The 27,728-nt window shown below is 37.7% G+C and overlaps 1 protein-coding gene across 12 annotated transcripts in view; it reads right to left on the reverse strand.

Annotated features, from left to right (window-relative positions):
• ADGB (androglobin) overlaps positions 1–27,728 on the reverse strand; it is a 172,657-nt gene that overhangs the window by 89,081 nt on the left and 55,848 nt on the right. For 9 of the 12 annotated variants that reach the window (XM_070256532.1, XM_070256530.1, XM_070256531.1 and 6 more), the window contains 5 exons: positions 18,376–18,587; positions 14,199–14,339; positions 11,957–12,051; positions 6,761–6,935; positions 3,648–3,738 (listed from right to left, as the gene is read on the reverse strand). In XM_070256532.1, coding sequence (XP_070112633.1) covers positions 3,648–3,738; positions 6,761–6,935; positions 11,957–12,051; positions 14,199–14,339; positions 18,376–18,587 — 714 coding nt within the window. The remainder of the gene's footprint in view (positions 1–3,647; positions 3,739–6,760; positions 6,936–11,956; positions 12,052–14,198; positions 14,340–18,375; positions 18,588–27,728) is intronic. The other 3 variants (XM_070256535.1, XM_070256534.1, XM_070256536.1) reach the window with 1 other exon arrangement.

The following is a 27,728-nucleotide window of genomic DNA, read 5'->3' on the forward strand; positions in this document are numbered from 1 at the left end:
TTAGAATTGATTTAGCTAAATATCAGAGAAATGTATCAGTGAAATAGGACTCCAAGTCAAAAATTTAATTATGAGCCTTGAGTGCTTAAGTTTATAACTGAGACATTCCTACTAGCTACCCAAGCATACAGTATTTCCTTCCAAGTAATTGCTGATGTGACCCAAATCGCCATTCCCTTAGCTAGACATTTATAGGGGCAATAAAAAGGCATTTGTTATAGTATATATCTTTTTGGTAAGTGTGTTTCAAAGATAAAATTAAATTTCATGTATACAGATTTCCTAAACTTTCAGATTTTTCCTTGCTGGAGTTCACACAACTTAATTCACCTCAAGCTAAACCTCTCTGATTTACCTGAAACTGCCACTAGAGGGCAGCACAAACACATTTGTGACGCTCTGATTCTCCCAAACCAGACCGGGAGCGGAGACCGGGCAAATGCGGCCTGTAGGGACAGTGGCAGCGCTCTGAAGAAAGGCAGCTGCGATAGCAGTCACTTTCAAGGGCTCGCCAGGAAAAGGGCTCGCGCTTATGCTGACCGGAGAACTCTGACTGTACAGCAAAGGGCGACAAGGGATGTGTCTTTCACACGGACAGGGTGAAATGCCATTCACCTATCTTTGCTTTGGGCTGTGCCAGATAGAATGAGTATCCTCGGGAATTCACAACAGAGCCAACCAGTGAAGAGACTAGTTGGATCCAATCAAATATTGGAGTCACCTGGATCTGGGTTACAGAATTCCATCCACTTTAATCAAGGAATAAAGCTGAAAGGGGCATAAGGCAATCAAGAAAGAGAGTAACCCCGAGAGTTCAGGTCATGAGACCAAACCATTTGTGGTCCCTGTTGGTGTAGAGATTCTGGAAGTCTGAGTGTGGCATTCTGAGCCACAAGAAAGTTTGTCCCGGCGGCCCGCAGCTCCGGTTCTTATGACCCACAAAGTCTCTGATTCGCACGCAATCTCCATCAGTTGACAGATAATCAAAAATTAATCAGAATGGTAAAATCATCATCTTAGTGGGTAGCATTAAGTACAAAATTAATTAGAAAAATTATGAGGCGTTAACATTTTTATGTGAGGTTTAGGAAAATTCTGTGTATATGTGGTACTTTGCATTTTTAATATATGAAAGAATTTAGCATGTTACATAATCCAACAAATTAGGCTTTCAAATATATATCTTAATATTTAATTCTAGCTTTATTGTTAAATTAAAAGGGATAAGAAAATTTTGGTTTGTAACAACTGATAGTATTATAGGAAAAATTAAGGTTCTCAAAATAAATGATTTTGATTATTTGAACTTTTATGATGATTTAAATACTTGGAAAGATTTTATTTGCTGTGATTTTTGGCTTTTAAAGTACTTACATTTTGCTAACTAAATTTATTTAAAACTTTCATGGAAGTTGATAGATTTATGTATAAGATAAGATTTCTTATAAGTTAAAATGAAAGTTTGAGGAAAACTGGATTTACAATTTTATAACAGTAACAAACTTTTCAAGCCAAAGTAGCAGTAAATTGTCTTTTCTGTTTATGAAGCTGTCCCTCACGGCTGGACACTTCTAACGGCCACCGTCCGTCTCCCGGCGCTGCCTACGGTGTCTCCTCCAACACTTTTCAGTGTCCAATCGATGCAGAGAAATGACAAGAGCCTTAAAGGGAGAAGATTTGAAGACTCTCCCTAATGTCTTCTACTTCGACAGAGGCCATTAAATGTAAATTAACCGGCTGTGATGTCAAGAGGCTTTAAAAGTGGCACAGTCCAATGGGCAGACTTCTGATCGAAATTTTGACCGCTTTTCTTCATCAGCTTATATGCTTATATTCCTCTCATAGATTTTGATATATCTAAGAGAAGACTAAACCATACCTAACGGCTGTTGTATGTGTGACCTATGACATAGGCCATCCGAAAATTTTAATAAAGTTTTATTGAAATTTAAAATACATTCAAAAAGGACACAAATCATAAATGTAAAATGATGAAAAATCACCAAATAAACATGGCCATATTACCATTATTCAGATCAAAGGATAGTAATATGACCAGCACCCAGCAAGCCCTGCCAGATGCACCCCCCCCCATCATGGCCCATACTCCTCACCACAGATAACTACTGTCGTGACTTCCCACACCATATTTTGCCTTCTGTTTTTGTTTTCTTAGTGTATATTAATAGAATAATTAAAAACAAACCATGTACTGTCTTTTTTCTTTTAGGAAGATTAGCCCTAAGCTAACATCTGCTGCCAATCCTCCTCTTTTTGCTGAGGAAGACTGGCCCTGAGCTAACATCCGTGCCCATCTTCCTCTACTTTATATGTGAGATGCTTACCACAGCATGGCATGCCAAGCCGTGCCATGTCCACACCCGGGATCCCAACCAGCAAACCCCAGGCCATGGAAGCGGAATGTGTGCACTTAGCCACTGCACCACTGGGCCGGCCCCCAAACCACGTACTTTTTAAACCAGATTTCTTTGGTCTATTTTCTTGTGTGAGAGTCATCCATGTTATTTTGGCAGCAGGATTTCTTTCACTTTATATCACTATCTTATTACATTACATTTATCTCTGGTTTTACTAGGCTGTAACTATCCGGTCCCCTTCACAGCAGCTGGTTGCAAAGTTTGTCCTCAGGTAAAGCTTCCATTGAGGGCTGAAGTGCAGCTTTAAATTGGGAGATGACGCGTGGGTGATGGAGGAAGAGGGGCAGGGTAGGACCTCAAACCCTTCCCCCAGGAAGAGGAAGAGCCATGACATCCAACAGGAGAGTGACCTGCATCACAGCTGCCGGCAAGCTCTCCCGCCTCCCGCACATCGCTGACATCAGGACTCCCGTATTCAGGGCTCTAATCATTTCTGCAGAATAGGTTCTTTGAGGGTTTTACAACCATGGAATTTGGGACATACCTTTGTAATGCCAACGATTACATTTTATTGTAATTATTTACTTAGATATCCAGCTTCCCCCAGAAGCTGATATCGATGTGGGGCAAGACAAGTGTGTTATCTTTCTACCTTCGAGTGAAATAGACTGCCCTGTTGTGTTAGTCCTCTGGGGCTGCCCCAACAAGATGCCATGGGCTGGGTGGCGTAAGCATCAGCACTTTTTCCCTCACCGTTCTGGAAGCTGGAAGTCCGAGATCACAGTGCCAGCGTGGTCAGTGTCCATGAGGACTGTTCCTGGCTTGCAGACAGCTGCTGTCTCACTGTGTCCTCACGTGGCCTTTCCTCAGTACATGGAGAGAGAGAGCACTCTGGTCTCCTCTTCTGAGGACACTAAGCTTACGACCTCATTCAACCGCACTCACTTCCTTAGAGGCCCCATCTCCAGATACAGCCACACTGGTGTTAAGGCTTCACAGATGAATTTTAAGGGGACACATTCAGCCCATAACAATCACATACAAAAGGTGGCTAGAAAAGGTTTGTTGAATAAGTGGATTGGTGAAATCATAACCTGTACCAGATCAAGGAAATATCCTGTAGTATGTTTTATACATATATTTGGCCTTTTTCTTAAATGAAAATTCTTCAAAATGCCCCCATTAGTCTGTTCTTTTTAACCACGCAAGTCACAAAATACTTCTTTTGAGAGCAAGATGCATTTGTGGGAAAGAACGCTATGTACTTACGTTTCTGTTGGAATTGGAAACGGAGTCATTCTATAATTCAAAAACGGACTTGAAATCTCAAGAAACTGCTCAGGCTTCTTTATTACCAATTCTGAAAAGAAACAGGCAGTGTGATGTACTTTTACAAAAATCTTCCAAGATTACACGCCGAACTTAACATTTAATGCAGTTCTCATTAGATTACTATTTACCCAGCAAATTTCAATAGAGTTAAATAGGAACGTACTAGGATACATATGGTTTTTTTAATTGAAAAAGCTTGATAGATTCGGCCACTGTTAGATTTCTTTAATCTCCTCAGCTGCTTTCCACATTGACAACATGAAACAATGAAGTCTCGATGAAGAAAGTCAGCAATGTCTTCAGGAGTTACTGCTCGGCATTTGCTGCTGTTTCAAGTACAGGATTGAATTTCTATACAAGTCTTTTACTAAGACATGTGTTCTCTTAGTTAACCTCTACCCCACATTGCTCAGGACATGAAGAGGAAATGTGGACAAAGGCATGAGATGGCAGTGGGAGAACAGAACAGGCAACAAAGTCAAGCTCATGAGTAGAAAAGAAAGCAGGTCAAGAAAGGATCTGTGGGCACTCCTGAAGGAGTCTGAAGCTGACCTAGCAGTGAGAAATTCTCAGTGGATGTGGGACACAACCCATGCACTAACATGGCGAACACTGAAATTAAACATTAGGGATGATCATTTCAGCAAAAACTCCTGCGACGGCGGAAAGGATGCCCATTGGAGGAAAAAAAGTGAGGCTCTGACACAGTGCATGTGACTTTTCTGTGCTTGTTCCGTGGCAATCTCTAAATTGATCTTCTATTAATTTTCACTTTACTAAACCCAATAGAGAGAAGAAAGACAACTATGGGGTGAGCCTCGAGGTGGGGCACTGAAATCAGGGAATCCCGCCAATCCTTAGGTTTTCTTCCCCAGCTGACGAAAGCAGTCACTTACATATAATTACACGCCAATCAGCAGCCAAATCAGGAAATAGCTGTATGTTCAATACGTTTTCTTTCATTCAGCCCCTCCTTGGTGCTCTGAATGAACAAGTGTTTTAAGCGTAGCTCTATGCATTTAACTAAAATGTAGTGTTTAAAAGTACGGTCATGCATTGCTTCATGGTGGGGATACATTTTGAGAAACGCATTGTTAGGCAACTTTGTCATTGTGTGAACACCATAGAGGGTACCTACACAAACCTAGATGGTGTAGCTTACTACACACCTAGGCTATATGAAACTAATCTTATGGGACCACTGTCGTATATGCGGTCCATCATTGACCAAAACATCATTATGGGGCACAGGACTGTAAAAGATTTTATTTCCTTTCAGCATCATATCACACTCTCTTGGCACCAACAGCCCACTGCAGAAACTCAAGGGATGTAAATAAATGACTAAAATAATGGGGCAGGAAGGAGAAGGTCAGAGAGGTCTCAACAAAAAATGAATTGATCATTTCTCCTCTCCATCCAAAGCAGACATTTCTTTCATCTTTGTTCTTTTCTGGCAAGGAGAAAGCATGTTGTGCTAGAGAAGTCTTTGCTGCCAGCTGTACTGGCTGCACCAGTGTAGGCAGAAAGAAAATGTGAGAAAAATGACACGGTTAACAGTTGTTATTTATATTTTTAAAATGTGGAAATTGTGGCTGGAAGTAGGAGGCAAGGAACAGGTATGTATTCCGATCGATGTGGTTATCTCTGTTTAGGATCCTAAGGACCACTGGGACTTATGTATTACCCTGTAACTGAGATATGGTGCTCTTGTCACCTGCAATGAAGGATCAACAATACTTAAATTGGTAGTAGGGACAGCAGCAAGCACCACAAATAGGGGCACAAGCCATGGTGCATGGGACCAAATACTTAAGCATATTTATAAGCTTCAGAGTGACTGCCTGCAGGAAACTAGCATGAGGGATGCTCACTGTGGCTTTGCCTTCATTGTTCATTCAAGTGACAGGCTGTGAGCACAGCCCCAATGCAATAACCTCTAGAATGCAATGTACTGTTTCTGGATGAATACAATTAGAAAATAATGAGATATTAGCAAAGACAGAGGTAAAAATGCAAAAGCAATGAAATGAACACAAAAAAATTACAAAATAGCTTTTGTTATTATTAAACATAATTTAAGCTTTTTAGAATGAGATATATATATATTTATATTATATACATATGCAGACACCTACATACGTATATATAATCCATAGCACACCAATTCTCTATTATCCTTCATTAAAAACTGCAAGTACCAAATTAGCTATGGAAAGGATATACATATGTTGAATAAACATAAATTATGAGTTGTTCTGCTAGGCTGAAATTTTTTAATTATTAGTGTTTTTTTTAATCCTCTCTTCTCATGTTCGCGATTCTGCTTTAAGATTGACTTTTCATGTATTGTCTCACTCATCTCTTCTCTTGCCATCTTGGTCTGTCTTCCACCCAAACTTTTGCTCATGGGAAAAGGAGTAAGAATGAAGACTTGTAGAGAAAAAGATCGAAGGAGTGAAGAATTAGACACGGACGGTGAGGAATTTAGAAATGAACTGTGAGAATAAAAATAAGGCCTGAACAGTCCCACAGCCCCACTCTCAGCCAGCGGGAGCCTGTTTATTTCTGAGGACAACTGCCACTCCTTGTGGCTATGTGACAATATTAACACAGGAGCCAATCCAGGGCAGAAGTTCAACTCCCAAAGGAGTTCTAAGTAGAAATCAGTGAATTCAAAGATCATGTCCTGCGGGGTACCCTAGAGTGATTACCACAGTAGAAATTCACTCCAGTGGCTCAACGTGTGCTATTCAAGTTTCTATAGTATTTGCTACAAACCACCTTTTTGTCACAATAACAATAAAAAACCATCACCCAAAGAATGTCCTCGATACGTCCAGGTCAGCTTAGATGTGAATCAAACTTCTGAGATGTGGAGAATTAATCTCGAAAGACATAAAATTCGGACATAAACTGAAATGCGGGCTGTAGGTGTGACGTTGAGTGTTTTGCCTTGAGCCTTATCTTTCTTTACAAACGGAGCTATCAGCCCTTTGTAGGGAGAAATGTTAATTAGAAAGCTTCTCAGATGACACGAGAGCAGTTACCTTGAGGCTCATCTGTTATGACCCTTTCTTTTTTCTGACGGAAGAGTTTCCAGGGAGGGACAAGAGGTGACTTTGGTGGTGCTATTAGCGGGCAAGACCTGGTTCTGGTCACCAGCACAGGGTGGCTACAGATGTGGGAAAGCCCGTACTCTCTCAGCTTCTCCGCAGAATCGGCCTAAAAGGTGCAAGATACATTTAAAAGGATTCTTGCAATTGCTTCATGCATTTAAAATAATACTTTTTGTCATTATAAAAATCCTATCACCACTGTAGACATATAGGAGTACTAAAAAATAAATAACAACCCATATTCCCACCTTCCTTAACATAAGCACTATTAACATTGCATTTCTTTCCATCTTTTCATTTTTCTTTTAATTTTTTCATTTGCCTATTTACAAAATGAGAACCTAGAAAGAGAAGGCACTTTTTAGGTCTAAATGTTTAAGATTCTATGAGATTGCAAAAATATTAGTGTATCAGTTTTGGTCCAAAGTTAATCGACCTTTATTTTTATAGGTTAAAGCTTTGATACAGGAGCTTAACATGTAAAGTTGTTTTTTTTCCTTTCCTTTTCTTTTTCTTTTTTGAATCACTAGCAATTGCTACACAGTGTTCAGAAAAATCCACTGCACTCTGTATGTCAGGTCAAGGAGGAGGTAAGTGGCTGCCTTGAGTACAGTTTCTGCCCTCCCTTCCAACCAGCCGCTCCCCACAGGAAATCCCCATGATCTGATCGCTCCTGACAATGGGGGCATTCACAGAGGACAGAGGACAGAGGCTGCCCTGTGTCCTGCCAAACCAAGTCGTTTCCCAGGCAGATGCTTCCCATGTTGCACTGTTCAGATCTCCTGAAGCCACTTGGCTTTGGAACAACTCAGAATAGTATCTAAGCAGAACTTCAGTTACTGATTGATGGCTGAAATGTGCCAGGAGAAACCAAAAAGCATATGAAAGTTAAAGTAATATATACTGCAGTCAAATTTTGATGTTCATAGTCTAAATGTTGAAACGTTTAAAGTAAAATAAAACATTAACTACACGAAAGTCAGTTTTGCCAACAACTATTTTTCTTCCTAGTGATTTTGCATCATTGATTTCTATTCGAATAGCAACGCTTGAAAATGTAAATGTATAAAGCCATTATTTAAATTAGGACTGGGAATCCACTTATCAGCCTCTTCCAAATTATTGCTCAGCTAGAACACGCCTTGCTCTTGTGACCATTCCTCCATTGCTCACGCTGTGCTTCTGGGAGGCAGAAAAGAGGGGAGGCATCCGTGAGATGCGACAGTTCTTCCTGAATCCGGGGATTAATTAATGATTGCAACAATTCATTAATAACTAGAAGAAGGAGTTAATCAGTGCACCACTGAGTCCAGAAGAGCCATTTAAAAGTGTTATACATAGGAAAAATAAAGAGAAAAGTGATTCAATGTTTCTTTCAAAGAGGTCTAATTAAAAAGCAGAGAAAATTGTCACATACTTTTTTTATCCCTTTTGTGAATGTTAGCAATTTACTGAAAAAATTCAGAAACCTCTGGAATTATGCCTTTTTTTATAGGTATTTTAAAATCTAACCCTTTTCCCACAACTTGCACTCTGTCGAATTCTAGAAGTTTCCCAACATTTGAAAGTAATCTTTCAATGGGAATTTATGGGAGAATTTACTGATATTATTCAATCAGACAATGTCTCAGTCTCGTAATAAAGAGAGTACATTACTGTCAAATTGTCACTTAAAAAATATCCGAAATAGAAATCATGTCCAGAGTAATATTTATAAATTGAATCATTTCCAGCTAGTTTACTACACCTGAAATTTGGTCTACATATCTCAACTCCTTCTTACCATGCAACCAAAGTTGTAGTCTATTCCCTTTCTTTTTTAAGCTGTAGCGCATTGGAAAACAAAACAACCTAAAGCATTTTGAAATTGTAAGGCATTGGCTCAAATAATTAAGTATGGTATTAGCACTTACTGTATTGTTTAGATAATCTGCAAAAGTACTAATTTGATTTAAGGTATATACGCCAACTTCTCATACATTTTATTTCCAACATACTACATAATACTTCTGAATGCTGTGAAGTAATGCTATTCATAACAGTTATAGTTTGATACTGAGAACTTTGTTAAAGGATCTCAGATTTCCCTAGATTAGAGTTAGAGGCAGAGAGAGTTTGAGAATAGGAAAACATTCTGGTGAAATACTAGCCGGCACTCAAGAAAAATGTTTGAATAATTCATGTGTCAGACATAAATTAGAAGTTTCCTTACACAAGATTCTTTTACTTCTTTATCCCATCCCACCTTAAATATTCTAGAAGTGGGGCTTTGAGCAAGTGAGAGGGCTTTCTTAGAACTCCCAGATCACCCATGAAATGAATCTAAAACCATTTAGAATGTCCAATAGCAAGAGGATGGGGGATAACGTGGGGTAATTCATGACACCTTATTTCTTCCCAAGTATTGTTGCTTTTCTTGTAGTCTTTACCAACTCTTTAATGCTAAGTATTGGCTTTACTTTATATGTTGGTCTCATTGTCTTTGGGGCTATAATTTTTAGAAATGTTCTCTATTTAACAAAATCCCATTAGAACAGAATTTTTTTCTATTGATTTATATTTAAAACATTATATCTCCATTATATTGCAATTTTTACCAGGAGAACTGGAACATCCTAACAGCTAATGTAAAAGAATCAACAGGCAAGTTAGGGAAACCGTGAGACTATAGTCAGTTCATTACAGCCTTGAGGTTCATTTAATTACTGTTACAGACACTCGCTAATTCCTGGGCCCCTTAAGCCATTTTCAACCCCCACAGGGAGGATTTATAATACTCTTTATGACCTGACTCCCTCCCATATCTCAAGCTGCCTCTAAGACTTCTCCCCTTGCAATCTACTCAGCCTCCAGCAGTTCCCTGAACCCAGAGAGTTCTCCACCTCCAGACTTTTCCAACGTAAGCTTCCCTCTGCTTTCGAGCACAATTTTTCCCATTTACTAGGCTAACTTCTTAAAGCCATAGCTTACACAGTTCCTCCTTTGGGAAGACTTCCCTAGTCAACCATTGGACAGAAAGATGTGTTTCTGCTATGTGTGTCCCATATTCATTTTTCCACTCATTCATTCATTTGTTCACTCATCAAACACACAGTATTTGAATGCTACATCTACCATGTTCCAGGCACCTTGCATGCCCTCTGTTATAGCAATTTTCTAACTTTATTACTGTTGCTTGTCTACCTTCCTCAATGGACTTGAACTTTGTGGGGTAGGACCATGTTAATCTTACTCATCATGGTATCCTCAGAGCAGAACTCATTGTTTAGCACATAATAGGTAATCAATCAATCAACATCTGTTGAATTAATAAATAAGCATGTGAGTTTTTTCATCTTTTAAATTCAAAATTAATTTTGCGTTTAAACGTTAGTTTTTAAGTAGGGCAGTCAAAAGATCAAATAGATTATCTTGCACTCTTTTTTCTGTAATGCATTCATCCCATCCTTATATTTTGTAGTTTTAAAAAGTGTGTCAGTACTTCCCCTACATGAGACCATGGCACTCCACGAAGCATGGCTCGTGTCATTTTACAGTCCACAGTGTGGGAGCATTCAGTCTCTCTGGAAGATTTAAGACAGCACCTAGGCCACTGCCATGTAAAGAGTTTAAGAAACAACAACAACGAAAACCAAGGCTGAGATGGGCAGCTTGAATCTTCACGAGAGACTCAAGTTGGACATGGAGGCCTCAGAAGCACACTTATATTCAATCATGACTAAAAATAATTAACTTCAAATTAAAACAGAGAAATTGCCACTATCTCTACATTCATAATGTCTTAACAGTATTACCCCTGTTATATGCCAGACGTCTGCAGGAAAGAATGCTTTCTATCTAAAAAGGAAGAAGGAGGAAGAGAAGGAGAAAGAAGAGGGCGAGAGGGAGAAGGAAGATGGAATGACAACATTATGCCCCTTGGTTAAATCATCTCGATGACAAATGTAACGTACATAGTAAAGCGCAATAATCATTCCGTTGGGGTATTTACATCTCAACCAAATTTCCATTGAACTCAACTGTTTCTAACTAACCAAATGAACATTTGTATATATAAATATATCATTGAACCATCCAATCTTCTTATAATTTAATGTAGTGATTGCATAACATATGGAATTCTATAAAAAAGTGCTAGATGTCTAAAAGTCCCCCAAAGGGTTAGGATTCAATAAGTTCCAAATGCAATAGGGCATTTGTCTAAGTAGATTGAAGAGTAATCTTTCAATTTCAAACATGGGCTTTGCCCTTTATAAGAGAAGTGGAAAAATTTCAAAAATGGCCTTTGCCCTTTATAAGAGAAGGAAAAAAATTATTTTTATGTCCAAGAACAAAAGATAACTTTAAAAAGGATGGGAAACTCATGCATCACATGCAACTACTAAATATTATGTTGCCAAATATTTAACATCATAGACGAATGTCACTGATACAGTGTCAAGTGAAAAAACTTGTTTCCAAATAGAACATGAAATTGAATTCCAAAGTGTAAAAAAGTGTGTATTTATGTACACACACACACACAGACACACAGATTATATCTAGAGAATAAAAGACCCAAAGGATATATGCCAAAATGTTAACAGTACCTATGTCTAGGTAATTATACTATGAATATTTTAATTTCATTTCCTTTATCTGTATTTTATAAATTTTCTGTACACTTTTAGACTTATCGGAAAAAATGAATTAACATTTTTTTGGGTGTATTATTTTAAGATACAAGGAAGTTATAGCCATGGTTTACCAGCTCTGGATGTGAGTTCATTTAAATCATCTTATGTAAGAAAATATGTACAATCTGTTTATGGAAAGGTGATTTATTCTTATTTAGAAATGATTTTTACTGAAATATATAATTTATGTATCTTTTATTTTGCTTGTAATGGAAGGAATTGATAAAAATATATGAGACTACATCCTTTTTTTTTTTAGATGGAACTATTGCAATCATCTAAAATAATTTTGGATGTTCTAAGTCCCTGTGTTCCACTGCCTAATTTTAAAGATAACAAGACTGAAATCCAGGAGTAAAATTTTCATTAAATTCTGGTGTACCTTCTATCACAACAAACAATCACACACACACACTGTCAATGATAGGGTTGCCCGGGCTTGAGTGCTCACCATCTTCTCTAAGGAGAAGATCTTCTTTTCAAACAAATAGAGAGGTGTAAAGGTAGCATACACAACCATGTGAGGGGCCTGCATTCCTGAAGAACCTGTAAAAACAAACATACGTTGTGTCATGGGAATTCTAGCCAAGATGGCTCTGTCGGTGCGTCATCCCAGACGGTTCAAAGTCCTTCATGAATTTATCGTTGCTGCCGAAACTCAGGTAAATGACTCTAAATGTATTTAATAAATGTTAAATCTCAAATGTGCACCTATTTCATAGAATGTCTCACTATACGATATTCATAATCGTGCCATTAATTGCTTAAGAAATCATTTTACTTCACTGTAAAAATGTTACCACATAAACTCACTAGCTATCAGTCAATGTAACTTAGAATGGTCTATAAATGACTGCGTTAAAAGGAATAATTTTAAAACTGAGACATTCTGGGGGCTGGCCCCGTGGCCGAGTGGTTAAGTTCGCGCGCTCCGCTGCAGGCAGCCCAGTGTTTCGTTGGTTCGAATCCTGGGCGTGGACATGGCACTGCTCATCAAACCACGCTGAGGCAGCGTCCCACATGCCACAACTAGAAGGACCCACAGCGAAGAATGTACAACTATGTACCGGGGGGCTTTGGGGAGAAAAAGGAAAAAAATAAAATCTTAAAAAACAAAAACAAAACAAACTGAGACATTCTTTAGCTTTCATAGGTATAATCTTTATTTTGAATTTAAATAAATCCAGGAGTTTCTATATTATTTCAAAGAGAAAGAAAACATAAATAAATGAGTCCTTCCATGAAGAAGGGAAAGATAGTAACTTTGGAATGTTTAATGTTTGTAGAATTTGCTTCTGAGCATCCCTTATTTATTTACGTGTTCCTTAACTCCCTGACATTATGATATTTGATTCAGCATGCTTTCGCTCTTTAAAGATTCTGGCCAAAATAAAAGAATTTATTTTCCTTTATTGTCTTTATTATTAATTAAATTTTTGTTTTATTCCTTTACAAATTCAAGCACTTATATTTACCTCTATTAGATAATATATTTATTGCAGAATAATACCTTTAGAGCTGCAAAATATAAATTTGATATGAGCCTGGGATCTCTCTAGAATGGAATAAGATGTGAAATATGCCAAACTTATAAAAATATATTTTTACATTTAAAACTTAAACTTTGTATATTTTTCTTGGAGCAGCGATCTGAACCCAGGCAGTTTTACTCCACAGCCCAAACTCTAAACCACATTCTGTATCTTGAAGTTAACCATAACTGAGTTTGGTAGAAAAAAAGGCACTGTTACCTTTTTTTGTTTTTACAAAGAAAGGAACTCAAGAGAAAGGTTTAGTTTCACAAAGAAGATTAAATATGAGGAATTTTGGGAATGTTATGTCATCCACTATCAAAAAAGATCGCTTAAGGCATCAACACAAGAAAACAAGTTTTAATATAGAAGTAAAAATACGACTAGTAACTCCTTTCTCTACCAACCCACCAGACATGTTTCCATAAAAATAAAAAGACATAATTCTTAAAATGTCCTCACAAAAACATAATAATGTATTAAGAAAGAAGACAAAATAAAAAAACCCCAACTAGATAGAGCATAGTGCTGGAGGTAAATGGATGTACTTTCAACCATGTAATGAAGGATGAGCTGAGAATGATACCTACACTCTGGAAGCACCAAGATAGATGACCTGATATGAGGAATATAAAGTCTTCGAAAAGGATTTTATATATGTGTATATATATATATGTTATGTAAATATATAATTTACTCATATAGAGGGGGACATACTAATATATATTTATACTAATATATAATTACATTTATATATTCATGTAATCTATATTAATATTTATGTATATTATATATAACATATAGCATAAAATGCATTTTATGAAATACATATTTTATATATTATAATACATTCTATATGGTATATCTTATATATAGCTTACTAATATCTAACATACATATTCATTAGTATATGCCCTCCTTCCTGTAAACACTTCTCCTGTGACGGTTGTACCATAAGAAGTTGGCCAACCTTGGCTTCTGTCTCACATGTGGGCTCTTGCCCCAATAGGCAGACCCATCTGAGGGCCTCACAATTGTGGGCAACCTTGGACGAGCTTATTTAGATATGTCTAAACAGAAAACACATTTCTATGCTCCAGAGTTTTCCAACATTTTAGGCAAGAGCTAGAGAGCTACTGTTGGAGGAGGCTGAGAGCTTACAGTCTGACAGAGACAGCAGAGAGTGCTGGACGTCTGACGAGGGCCGGGAGCCGTGCAGCGACCATTTGAATTTGTCCTTTTCCTTTTCCTTTTCTCCATCTTTACTCCGCTTCTTCCCAAGGTCTTTCGCATCTGCTTTCTCTAACACATTAAAAAAATGTAATCTTTTAGCTACAAAACCTCAAACTATATTTCTTATTCAGTTGCTGTGTTGAAGAAAAGGTCAAAACAATAATGTTATTTAAATGTAAAACAATTGACACAAATTTCCCAAAACACTACTCATCTCCAGTTAGAAACGTTAAAATAAAGCAAGAGAAAACTTTGAAAATTGACATGTGTTGTGAAAGACAGGCAGCATTATTTATTATTGATTACACATATTTTTATGGTAAATGGAGATGATCATTTAAATATAATTTATTTACCTAAAATTATAGTGTCAGGCTAATTTTCTCATCTTAAAAAGAAAAAGCAAAGCACGTACTTAAAGTCAAGTCCTAAATGTGAAGCCCTCTCAGATGGTCCTTATTTGGAGCCTCCATCTCAAGGAAGTACAACTTTCTGTCTCCAGGAGGTCTTCCGGTGCAGCCTAGATGCCAACCAACATCCACAAACCAACATCTTCTTGCCAACATGACTTGTGTAGTAAAATTCTGCACCATTTGAATTTCTATTCATATTTACATTTCTATGAAACATGTCGCCTTCAACTCAAAAAAAAAAAAAATCCTCCAAGATTTTTTATTCCCTAACAAGGTCCTTCCAATTCTGAAACAGAAATTTCAGATTGCTGCCATTTCGTTCTCTCATCTTCTGCTAAATTTGTAATTGCCATTGGTCAGGTTGTTCGTCTTTTAAAAACTTGTATAAATAAATACTATGACATTAACACCTGGTAATGTTCCTTAGCTTCTAAAGTAAACCTGTCTATATCTTAGCTTTTACAGTAGATTTAACATCAAGGTTAGATACAAAAGTGAAGATAACTGTCACTTAAATCATAAGATGAGACATTTAACTGGGAAACTAAGATTTAGAAAATAGGTTATCAGAATTTCATTTTGTAGGTTTTCCACACATATTTGACAACTCAATAAAATTAATTTTGGCTCACAATATATGATTTCATGTATGATTTTAAAATAAGACTATAAAATCCTTCAACCTCCTATTCAGAATTCAGAATTTAGAAATAAAATAATACATAGTAAAAATTATAAATAGAAAAAATACACTATTTCACATAGAAATTTGGATAGTATGCAACAACGTTTACAAAAATGTGTTTTCGCCAATGCCCTAAATAAATGTGTCCCTCCTCTGTCATTTCATCCCACCCATCTAGCAAACCCCACTCTGAATAAAGTTAGCAGCTGAGTCCTACAGCAGACAGCCTCCCCTTAGTTCGGCAAACCTCTGCCATATGTATTTTATATCACCATGAGAACCTTCGTCTTCCACCTCCACCTCACTCTCAGTTCCAAGATAGGCTGCCGATGAAGAGAGAAAAATAGAAGCCTTTTGTCAGAACCCCTCAGCTTCTCCCTAACAAACCTGTTCGCCCACTGGCATTTGCGTCTGTCCCCCTCCATGCCCGGGGCCCACCAGGGTGAATGAAGAGACTGTGGCTCCCCTGGGTTGGTCCAGTCCCTCCCTCTGGGCTCTCTTAATGCTGCTCTTCCTGCCTTCTCAGGAAGCTTACACTATTGCTGTCATCTCAACCGAATTCTCTCAATCTTCTCTTAAAAATACTCAGTTCCCCCCCAATACATGAAAAATATTAATATCCTGTATGAGTCCACATAGTCCGTCTCAGCTTCCACTTTGTAGTCTCCTGTTCTTCACAAACTTCTAACAGGGTTGTTTGTACATTATTTTGCGCTCCACTTACTTCTTACCCCTCTCCAATACGTCTTCCACTCCCACCTTCCACCATTGCCCAAGGACCTCAACATCACAAAATCCAACAGAGAATTTTGAGTTCTCATCATATTTCAACTCTTACTATTTGACACAGACTATCTCTCTGCTTCTTGAAACATTCTTTTCCTTTGACTTCAACAGCAACGTGCTCTGCTGGTTTTCTTCCTGCTTCTCTGGCCATCCCTCAGCCTCCTCTGCCAGCTCATCATTTTGTACCTAGCTCTCAGATGTTTAGCTTTCAGGCTCAGTCGGAAGCTTCCTAATTTTCTCACTCTATGCTGTCTTCTTGGGGATATCATCCTTAGTTGAATTTAGCATGTATTTCTCGATGATTCCCAAAGGTATATCACCGGCCTAGAACTTCTGACATGAAAAGTCCACCTGATTTTCTTAAAAGGCACCTCAAATTCAATGTGCTCAAAATCATTTTGTAGTCTCTCCTCATAAAGTCATTCCTCTTTTAGTCTTTCTCATCTCAGTTAAAGGTATCACATTTTTTACTTTTCAAATATTTTTCAAATCGTTCACCTTATCTGCTTCTCCACTCTGACTACCTTACTTCCCTGCTCCAAGCTACCATCGTCTCTGACGTGAGCTGATGCGACAGTCTCCAAACTGCTTTTTCCATATCCACTCACGTAACTGAGCCCTGAAAGGTCCCTGTCGCCACCCCCACCCCAAAGTCTTGTCTTCTCAGAAAACCAGAATATTCTTTGAAAATGTGAATCAGATCATGACTCTACTCTAAACTCTTCATTAGCTGTCAATTGCTCTTATGATAAAGATCAACAATCTTAACATGACCTAGAAGAGTTGATATGATCACTCTCCTACCTACTTCTCCACGTTCTTCTCAAACTACTGTATTCCTCACATCCTCTTCTCCAGTTAAACACATCTTCTACCATTGGTCATTCCTCCTACTGCCCATGACCTTTATATCTGCTGTTCCCTCTACTTGGAATGCTCTTCCTTCCACGCTCCCTCATCTTCCTCTAGACAGCCCTCTCTTCTTTGCAAACACAGCTCAAAATTCCTTAGGGAATTCTTCCCTGATGTCCCAGACTAGATCCCCCATATGAACTCCCATAGTTTCATATATTTCCCTTCAAGGCTCATGTCTTAGTATATGATTATGTTTTTTAAATTAATGTTAGACTCTCTCACTAGACAATAAGCTCTAGGAATTGAGTTCCACATCTGATTTTGTTTACCAAATTATCACTAATTCCTGGAACATTTACTAAGGTATTCTACTAAGCAAGTAGTATATTTGAATGGATGGATGGATTGATGGATAGATGGATGTTAACTTCTGATACATGAGAAAAGGCTTCTAGGTTCAAATTAATTCAGATATACTGGATAAAAAAATTGATTAGGCTTCTTTTTATTTGCTTTCTTTCATAAATTAATTCATGTTAGGTCATTTCAAAAAGGGCCTATAATAGGCACATATCACTCACACACTTGATCTTGGTGTATTTTTGAGGAATATTTACAGTAATAATTTATGTACAATATACTATGGGCAATGCTGGTAGACAAGACCTTGATAAAGAATAATTCAGACAGAATATCAATTTTTTATAAAACAAATGTTCGAAAGATCGTTATAGATGTTATCAAAGTATACAAAAAGTCTTGGTATTTTCTAGTATATTTAATTCTATTTACTGTACCAGCATTATTGTTCACATGCACAGCTACATGAAATACTTTAGAAAATATAAATTAAATAATTACTCAATATATTTCCCATTTTAAAAAGAGAAATAATCTTACACTCAGTAAAATAATTTGAAATTGTATTTTTCAAATTTGTACTTCTACCTTACAATAAATGGCTAGCAAATCATAATCTAATCTGTGTCCATTTCACATTTCTTGAAAAAAATGGTATAACCTTTCTCCTCTGCTATTTTGGTCCATTCCACTCTACATATAAGAAAGATGTGATTGATGGAAATTGAAAACTTAATGTCTCTTTCTATGTTAATACTATATAAATTTAGTATCATCAAAATATATAATTGCCTTTGATTTTTAAAGGCAGTAAAATATGGAATATAATTAACATATAGTAAACACTATTATGAATTCTAAAATCTTAGAAAGGAAGGATCTAAACCATTTTCACAACACCTAATAAATGATAATGAAAATAAAGAATCATTAAATTCAGAAATGATTGTAAAGTGTTTATATACAATATCCGTATTGAATAACATTGTGATATAAAATGTCTTACCCTTTGGAATTTTGTCACTTTTTTCAGGTGTCTTTAGTGTTGTCACTGAGCTTTCAGGTTTGAATTCTTTGCCATCTTTCACTTCCTTCGCTGGTTCTTTTAATTTGGTATCTACCACTGTTATTTTGCTTTCAGAGCTGGACTCATCTGACAGCTTAAATTCAGGCAATATTTCTTTCAAGAGCTCCCAAACTTTGTCCTTATATCCTGGGCTTAGATAAAACACATCAACATTAATTTCCAAATTAAGGTCTTTAGTTCACGTCAAGAAATTACCGACAGAAAAAATCAACTTGCTATTTCACAAGACTAATTTTAATAGTTACTTCAACTTTTAGTTAAAAAACACCCTTATGCATTCATTCATTCAACAAGCTTTGACTGAGTGCCTACTGTGTGCTGGGCTTTGCTATGCGGAGACTAAACATGGAGTTCTAGTTCAAGATGGTGACATAGGAGGATCCTGAACTCATTAATTCCTGTGGACACACCAAATCTACAGCTACATACAATTTCCTCTGAAAAAAAGCAAAACTGGGCTGAGCAACTTCTACACACTTGATGAAAGAGAAACAAACCCACATCAATGCAGGTAAGAGAGGCTAAGACACAATGTTGCCGTAAACGCTGCTCCCAGCACGGTGACACACAGTTGGAGGAAACTCACAACTCTGAGCTTCTCTCTGAAGAGCAAAAGGTTTGACCTCACATCTGGCGCCTCAACTTTTAAGAACGGCATTTGACAGATGAGCCTCCAAAATGTCTAGCTTTGGAAGCCCCTGGAGCTTGCATCCACAAGACCCAGGAGCTATAGCAAACTCAGAAAGAGTTCTCATAAGCCTCGCACAACTCACACACCCCAGGGCCCAGTGCAGAGGCAGCCGACTGAAAAGGATCCAAACTTCCTGAAAGAGGCTTATTTGCTTATCTTAGAACATTGGCCTGAGGGGCTGGTTGCTAATTAAACACACATCTATGGGCCAACAGTAATCCTCTTTAGAGATCTTGGAGGGTGGGCACTATCTTCATGCTCTCCCTCTGCCGTTGTCTGGAGTGCCGGTATTTCCTGGAGGGGAGTAGATATACACATCTGGTGCCCTAAGTTTTACATCTGGCGCCCTGATTTTTGCAGCTGCTGTCCAGGAGATGCCTCTTGATCAAGTGGCTCCGGTGGTCAGTGGAGCTTTCATTCATGGGTCCTGCAGGACAGTTAAACAGCTCTTAACCAGCTACCTGCCCCCACAACAGGCAGAGATGGCAGACTGAAAGGCATTCCTAGACTTTCTGTGAGAGAGGCCTATTAGCTTATCTTCATAGCCATAGCCTGAGGGGCAGACTTCTAATTAAACTCACATCTAGGAGCCAACTACAATCCTCTCTGGTAGGAGCCATTTTTGTGCTCTCCCTTGGTGTCTCCAAGAAAGGAGCTTGTACAAACATCTGGTGCCTCAGGTTTTGTGTTTATGACCCAGAGAACACATCCCTTGCTAGCATGGCTCTGGTGGCCAGTGGGGTTTGAGTTAACTGGTTCAATGGGCTGGTAGCAAAGAAAGACAGTTCTTAATTGGCTATCATCTGAGGTGTTAGAGCAGACAGAAATGCCCATCTCCCACTCTTCCTCTGACTTGTTTCAGTCTATTTGCATACTTTAAAATTTGTTAGCTCAGGGCTGGCTTCCAATCAGGCTGAATCTAGTTGCTGACTGAGATCCTCCCCTTTGGGACACTGACAGGTCTTGGCAAACTGTCAACTACTGGGAGGCTCTAAAAATAAAGTAGGCTGTGTGGACCATCACATAGATTTAAGAGACAACCAAGAGCTAGGGCAGAGTTGAACAAAAAGGTTACTCTCTGACATGAGCCCACTTCTTCAAGAGCAGGAGAGGTATCTGCTTTATCTAATGCCTAGAAATCAGTACAGAGAGTCAAGGAAAATGAAGAAACAAAGGAATATATTCCAAACAAAAGAACACATTATAGGGACCCCAGAAGGGGAAGAGAGGAAAAAGGGCAGAAAAGTTAACTAAAGAAATAATGGCTTAAAATTTCCCTAATCTGGGGAAGAAAATAGACATCAGATCCAGGAACCGCAGAGATTTCCAAATAAGATGCACCCAAAGAGATTCACATCAAGACATTGAAGGATTAAAATGTCAAAAGATAAGGCAAAAAGAGAATCTTAAAATCAAAAAGAGAAAAATAACTTGTTAAGTATGAGGGAACCCTCATAAGACAACAGCAGATTTGTCAGCAGCAACTTTACAAGCCAGAAGGGAGTGATATGGTATACTCAAAGTGCTGAAAGAAAAAACTGCCAACCAAGAATACTCTACCAGACAAAGCTGTCCTTCAGAATTGAAGAAGAAATAAAGAATTTTCCAGAAAAGCAAAAGCTAAAGGAGTTCATCACCATTAGATTGACTTTATAAAAAATGTTAAAGGAACTTGTTTAAGCTGGAACAAAACGATGTTAATTAGTAGTAGGAAAACATACAAAAGTATCAATCTCCCTGGTAAAGGTAAATATACAGGAAAATTCAGAATAATTTAATGCTGTAAAAGTGGCGAGTTAATCATTTATAAAACTAGTATGAAAGTAAAAGGACAAAAGTAGTAAAAATAACTTTGTCATACTTGTTAATGGATATACAAGATAAAAATAAATAAATTGCAAAATCAAAAACAAAATACTTGGAGGGGGGAGTAAAATTATAGAGCTTTAGAATGCATTCAAATTTACCTTATAATCAACTTAAAATATATTGTTATAAATATAGGCTGTTTAATATAAGCCTCAAGGTAACCACAAAGCAAAAACCTATAGTAGATACACAAAAGATAAAGAGACAGGAATATCAGCATACCACTATAGAAAAATTATCAAGTCACAAAGGAAGAGAGCAGGAGAAGAAGAAAGGAACAAAAGAAATACCAAACAGAAAACAAGGAACAAAATGGCAATAAGTACACACCTATGAATAATTACCTTAAATGTAATGGACTAAATTCTCTAATCAAAAGCCATAGAGCAGCTGAAAAGACTGAAAAAAAACCAAGACCAATATGTATGCTGCCTAAAAGAGACTCAGTTCAGACGTAAGTACTGACTGAAAGTGAAGGAATAGGAAAAAATATTTCATGTATTGGAAACCAAAAGAAAGCTGGAGTAGTTATACTCATATCAGACAAAAGAAACTTTAAGACAAAGACTGTAATAAGAGAAAAGAAGCTTATTATATAATGATAAAAAGGTCAATCCAACAAGGGAATATATTTGTAAATATAAATATTTATGCACCCAACATAGGAGCACTTCAATATATAAAGCAAATATTAACAGAACTGAAGGCAGAAATAAACAGCAACACAATAATAGTAGGGGACTCTAATACCTCACTTTCACCAATGGATAGATTATCCAGACAGAAAATCAATAAGGAAACAATGGCCTTGAATGACATGTTAGACCAGATTGACTTAACAGACATATATAGAACATTCCATTCAAAAGCAACAGAATATACATCTGTGGAGATTAAAAAACATGCTACTGAACAAGCAATAGGCAAACAAAGAAATCAAAAGAAAAATACAAAATACCTTGAAAAATGAGATTGGTAATATAATATACCAAAATTAATGAGATGCATCAAAAACAGTTCCAGAAGGCAAGTTCATAATGAGAAACGCCTACAACAAGAAACAAGAAAGATCTCGAATAAAGAATCTAAGTTTAGGTCTCAAGGACTAGAAAACTAGAACAAACAAAACTCAAAATTAGCAGAGAGAAGGAAATAGCAAAGATAAGAGCAAAAATAAATGAAATAGAGACTAACAAGACAATAGAAAAGATCAGTGAAATTTAGAACTGGTTTTTTGAAAAGATAAACAAAACTAGCAAATCTTTAGCTAGACTCACCAAGGAAAAAAGAGAGAGGATTCAAATAAAATCAGAAATGAAAGAGGAGATGTTAAAACTGGTACCACATAAATACAAAGAATCATAAGACAATCTATGAACAATTATACAACAACAAATTAAACAACCTAGAAGAAATGGATAAATTCCTAGAAACATACAACCTACAAAGACTGAATCATGAAGAAAAAGAAATTCTGAACAGGCCGACTACTAGTAAAAAGATTGAACCAGTAATCAAAACACTCCCAACAAACAGAAGTCCAGGAAGAGATGGCTTCACTGGTGAATTCTACCAAACATTCAAAGAATTAATACCAATCCTTCTCCAACCATTCCAAAAAAGGGAAGAGGAGGGAACAGTTCCTAACTCATTTTAGGAGGTCAGTATTACCCTGATACAAAAACCAGACAAGGACACCACAAGAAAAGAAAATTATTGGCCCAAATCCCTGATGAACATAGATGTAAAAATCTTCAACAAAATATTAGCAACCTGGAGGCTGGCCTAGTGGTGTAGTGGTTAAGTTAGGCACATTCTGCTTTGGTGGCCTGGGATCGTGGGTTTGAATCCCAGGTGTGGACCTATACCACTCAATAAGCCAGGCTGTGGTAGCAACCCACATAGAAAATAGAGGAAGATGGGCACAGATGTTAGCTCAGGGCCACTCTTCCTCAAGCAGAAAGAGGAAGATTGGAACAGGTGTTAGCTCAGGGCCAATCCTCCTCACCAAAAAAAAATATATATATATGTGTGTGTGTGTGTGTGTGTGTGTGTGTGTGTGTGTGTGTGTGTAAGCAATCTGAATTCAACAACACATTAAAAGGATCATACACCATGATCACTGGGATTTATTCCAGAGATGTGAGGATGGTTCGACATCCACAAATCACTTGATGTGATACACCACATTAACAAAATGAAGGATAAAAAATCACATGATCTCAATAGATGTAGAAAAGGCATTTAACAAAATTCAACATCCATTTATGTTAAAAACTCTCAACAAAGTGGATATAGAGGAGTGTATCTCAACATAATAAAGGCCATATATGACAATCCCACAGCCAATGTCATACTCTACATTGGAAAGCTAACAACTCTCCTCTAAGATCAGGAGCAAGACAAGGATGCCCACTCTCACCAGTTTCATTAAACATAATACTGGAAGTCCCAGCCAGAGCAATTAGGCAAGAAAAAGAAATAAAGGGCATCCAAATTGGAAAGGAAGAAATAATGCTCACTATTTTCAGATGCTGTGATATTATATATAAGAAACCCTAGTCACCACCAGAAAACTGTTAGAACTAATAAACAGGTTAGCAAAATTGCAGGATACAAAATCAATATACAAGAATCAGTTGCATTTGTATACACTAATAATGAGCTACTAGAAAGAGAAATTAAGAAAAGAACCCCATTTACAATTACATCAAAAAGAATAAAATGCCTAGGAATAAATGTAACCAAGGAGGTAAAAGATTTGCACATTTAAAACAATAAGATGTTGATAAAACAAATTGAAGACATAAATAAATGGACAGATATTCCATGCTCATGGATTGGAAGAATTAATAGTTAAAATCTCCATACTATGTAAAGTCATCTACATATTCAATGCAATCTTTACCAAAATTCCAATGGCATTTTTCACAGAAACAGAACAAAGAATCTTAAAATTTGTATGGAACTACAAAAGACCCCAAGTAGCCATAGCGATCTTGAGAAAGAAGAACAAAGCTGGAGGCATCATGCTCCTATTCAAACTATAACAAAAAGCTAGAGTAATCAAGGCAGTATGATATTGTCATAAAACCAGACAATAGATCAATGGAATGGAATATAGAGCCCAGCAAGAAACCTATATACATATGGTAAATTAATTTATTACAAAGGAGCCAAGAATATACAATATGGAATAGACAGTCTCTTCAATAAATGGTGCTGGGAAAACTGGACAGCCACTTGCAAAAGAATGATAGTACACCATCATCTTACATCGTACACAAAAATCAACTCAAAATGGATTAAAGGCTTGAACGTAAGACCTGAAACCATAAAACTCCTAGAGAAAACATAGGCAGTAAGCTCTTTGACATTGGTCTTGACAATGAACCATAATCCTTGAATTATTAGGTCCAGCTCCAACCACTCTCCAGACAGCCAGGCCTATGTATACAATCGCCTAATAGATGCTTGTCCAAAAACAATCAACCAATTAATAAGCAAGAACATCCTGCCACTACCTTCTACTTATCGGTCAAGTTAGAAAACTGAGGATGACCAAGTCTCTCTCCTTGAGACACGCATCAAATAAAACACTATGTCCCTTTGATCCTGTCTCCTCTTACTGCAGTACACGACCTTTTCTCCAGCCTTGTCACCACCTCCTCTCTAGAAGACCCCACCAAACTCCTCTGGAATTCCGCACAAGCCAGCCCCCCTGTTTCAGTCCCACCACTGCTTCTACTGCTCCGGGTGATCGCAAGACTGTTATGAGAGGATCATCCTCCTGTCTAAAATCCCTCAATGACATTCCATCACTGTCAGAAAGCTGTGAAAATGCCTTACCATGGCATAAAAGGCCTTTGTCTACTTTGCTCCCCTCCACGCCCAAACTCACCCCTCCTCTAGAATCCAGCCGCACATAATCTAGTCACGTAGAACCATGTGTGCTTCTGGGAGTACACCCTTCTCTCTTGCGCTTCCATGTTATTCTTTATTCTCTGAGCTGGCTTCTCTACCTCAATCAGCTGCACTGATTTCAACCAATCCTTTGAGATCAGTTCAAGCGTACTTTCTGGGGGAAGTAAACTATACATTCCTGCTCTGAGTTCCCAATGAATCTTGTACACTTTTATACTTCTAGTACAGCCTTTTAAAATACTTTTTAAACTACTCAATTGACCAACATCTCTTGAGAACATACTGGGTACTAGTCATTCAGTATTGTCATTCTAAGGCACAGATGGCACAACACTGAGCAAGACAAAAAGGGTCCCTACTCTCATGCACTTTACCATCCCAGTGGATGGATACGAGAGAAAGAAAGGATAACAGGCATTGATAATTTCCATGATGAAAATGAATAATGGACAATGGTATATGACATAACTTGGGAAAGGAATAATTTAGACTTCATGGTCAGGAGGCCTGTCTGAGGAGTTGATATTTAAGCTTGGAGAGACCTAAATATTATGATATACCAAGCCAAATGAATATCTGATGGAAGATCGTTCCAGGCAAAAACAAAGAACAGCTTGTGTAAAGACCATAAAAGACAATGAGTTTAGTATATTTGAGAAACGGAATGAAAATGTAGTCGGCTAGCTAGTGGTTGCCAAGACAGAGATGAAGTCAGGGATGAGGTTGGAGATTGTGCAAGAGTCAGACGGTACAGATCCCTAAGGCACAGCATAAAGATTTTAAAATTTCATTTGAGTGTATTGGTTAACTACTGAAAGGCTTTAAGCAAGGCAAGTGATATGATCTGATTTATGTATTAAAAATTATTCCGGGGTTAACCCTGTGGCCTCGTGGTCAAGTTCAGTGTGCTTTGCTTTGGCCACACGGATTCAGTCCTGGGTGCAGACCTACACCACTCGTCAGTGGCCACAGCCACACTGTGGCAGCAACTCACATACAAAATAGAGGAAGATTGGCACAGATGTTAGCTCAGGGCTAATCTTCCTCAGCAAAAAGAGGAAGATTGGCAACAGATATTAGCTCAGGGCCAATCTTCCTTATGAAAAAAAATTATTCTGATTGCCATGTAGAGAATTAACCAGAGAAGGGTAAGTTAGACACAGGAGGACCAGTTGTGAAGCTGTTGCATTGTGCATGTGAGCCATGACGGTGAGTCGATCTAGGATGATAATAAGAGAGATGCAGAAAAATGAATAATTCAGAATGAGTGGAGGAGATGCTGTTGACAAAGATCAGTAAGGAGTTGTATGTGAGAGGTAAGGAAAATGAGTGAACAAAAATTCCACCTAATTTTTTTTTGCTCAAGTAACTGGGTGAACAATGGTGTAATGTACTAAGATGAGGCCTTCTAGGAAAGGTACAGGTTTGGGAGGTTGAGAATTAGTTTCTTTCTGGATATTTTAAGTTTGAGATAAATTTTTGATGTCCACATAGCTACATGATTTAAGTAGTGGTGTATAAGTACAGACTAGAATGCAGGAAAAGGTGATGAGGCATGACAATGCGAACTGGTAAGTCACTGTTAGCTAGAGTGCTATTTAAGGTCACAGGACAGGAGGGAGCTGTGCTGTATCCCACCATTCAGTGGTTGAGCAGGGGTTGAGGAACCATCCAAGAAGGCTGAGACAGAGCAGCAAATCGGACAGGAGAGAAATCTAGAGAGTATGTTGTTGTGGAAGCCAGGTGGATTTGCAAGAGGAAAGAGTTGCTCTTGGTTAAATGCTAGGTTGCCAAGTAAATGGGTCAAGAGAGGTGACCCCTGGATTTGACAATGTTAAGGTCTTTGTGGACCTTAAGAAGAGTGGTTTCAATAGTGTGGTAGAGAAGGAAGCACAAAGAATCAGGCAGGAAGCTACTGGGAGGTGAAGAGATACAGTATGTATAGACCACTCACTCATTAAGACTTTCTCTGAAGAAAAAAAGCAAGATGAACTGGTGACTTGAGAATAATAATCAGTTTCCTTCTGCATCTGTGATTTGCTCCGATGCCTGAAATGCCTGCTAGTTATCATTGGATCTCCAGTGCCTGGCAGATAGTGGGCACCCAATATATTTTATTTTTGCATTTAATCCCACAACAGTTCTGCAACATAGACATTACAAACCTAGTTGAGGTTTAAGAGGTTGTAAAATTTATGCAGTCACACAACTAGCAAATGATAGAATCAAGATTCAAACAGATCTTTCTGAATTCAAAGCCCATTTTTTCCCCCTCTACAATATAAAAAATGTTACGCTATGAAAGAGAAATATTCAAATATGATAGGATGAGACTATATAAATTCTTAGACAGTTAGGCTTAAATATGGAGTGGTGGGGTGCTTTATTCACCAATCAACTACACCAAGAGCAGAGACGTTTGCCAAGAAAAGAGTCATCTCTTCATTTGAAACTGTCAGACTTCTAATATCCACGCAGACATGTTACCGATTGTGTTTCTAGTATAATACGGCAAGTTAGAAGGTCTTTTTTTTTTTTTCCAAATGGTAAAATTGTACTAATTGTAGAGCATAAGAGGCAAGGCCCACAGTTGCAAATGGAGCAGTGTTTCCCTTTGGTACTCCTGGGGGAGACTGGAAGGGAAAGAGTTTGCTGGAGACGCCACAAAAGTCTTCTCACCCTAACTGATTTTCACATGGGGAAAAAAATCGGTAGTCAACACAAGTTTGAAACTTTAATTCTCCTTGACCCCTATAAAACCATGACTACAACAGGCCAGGTCCCTCAG

This window comes from Equus caballus, chromosome 31 (assembly GCF_041296265.1).
Source record: "Equus caballus isolate H_3958 breed thoroughbred chromosome 31, TB-T2T, whole genome shotgun sequence".
NCBI lineage: Eukaryota > Metazoa > Chordata > Mammalia > Perissodactyla > Equidae > Equus > Equus caballus.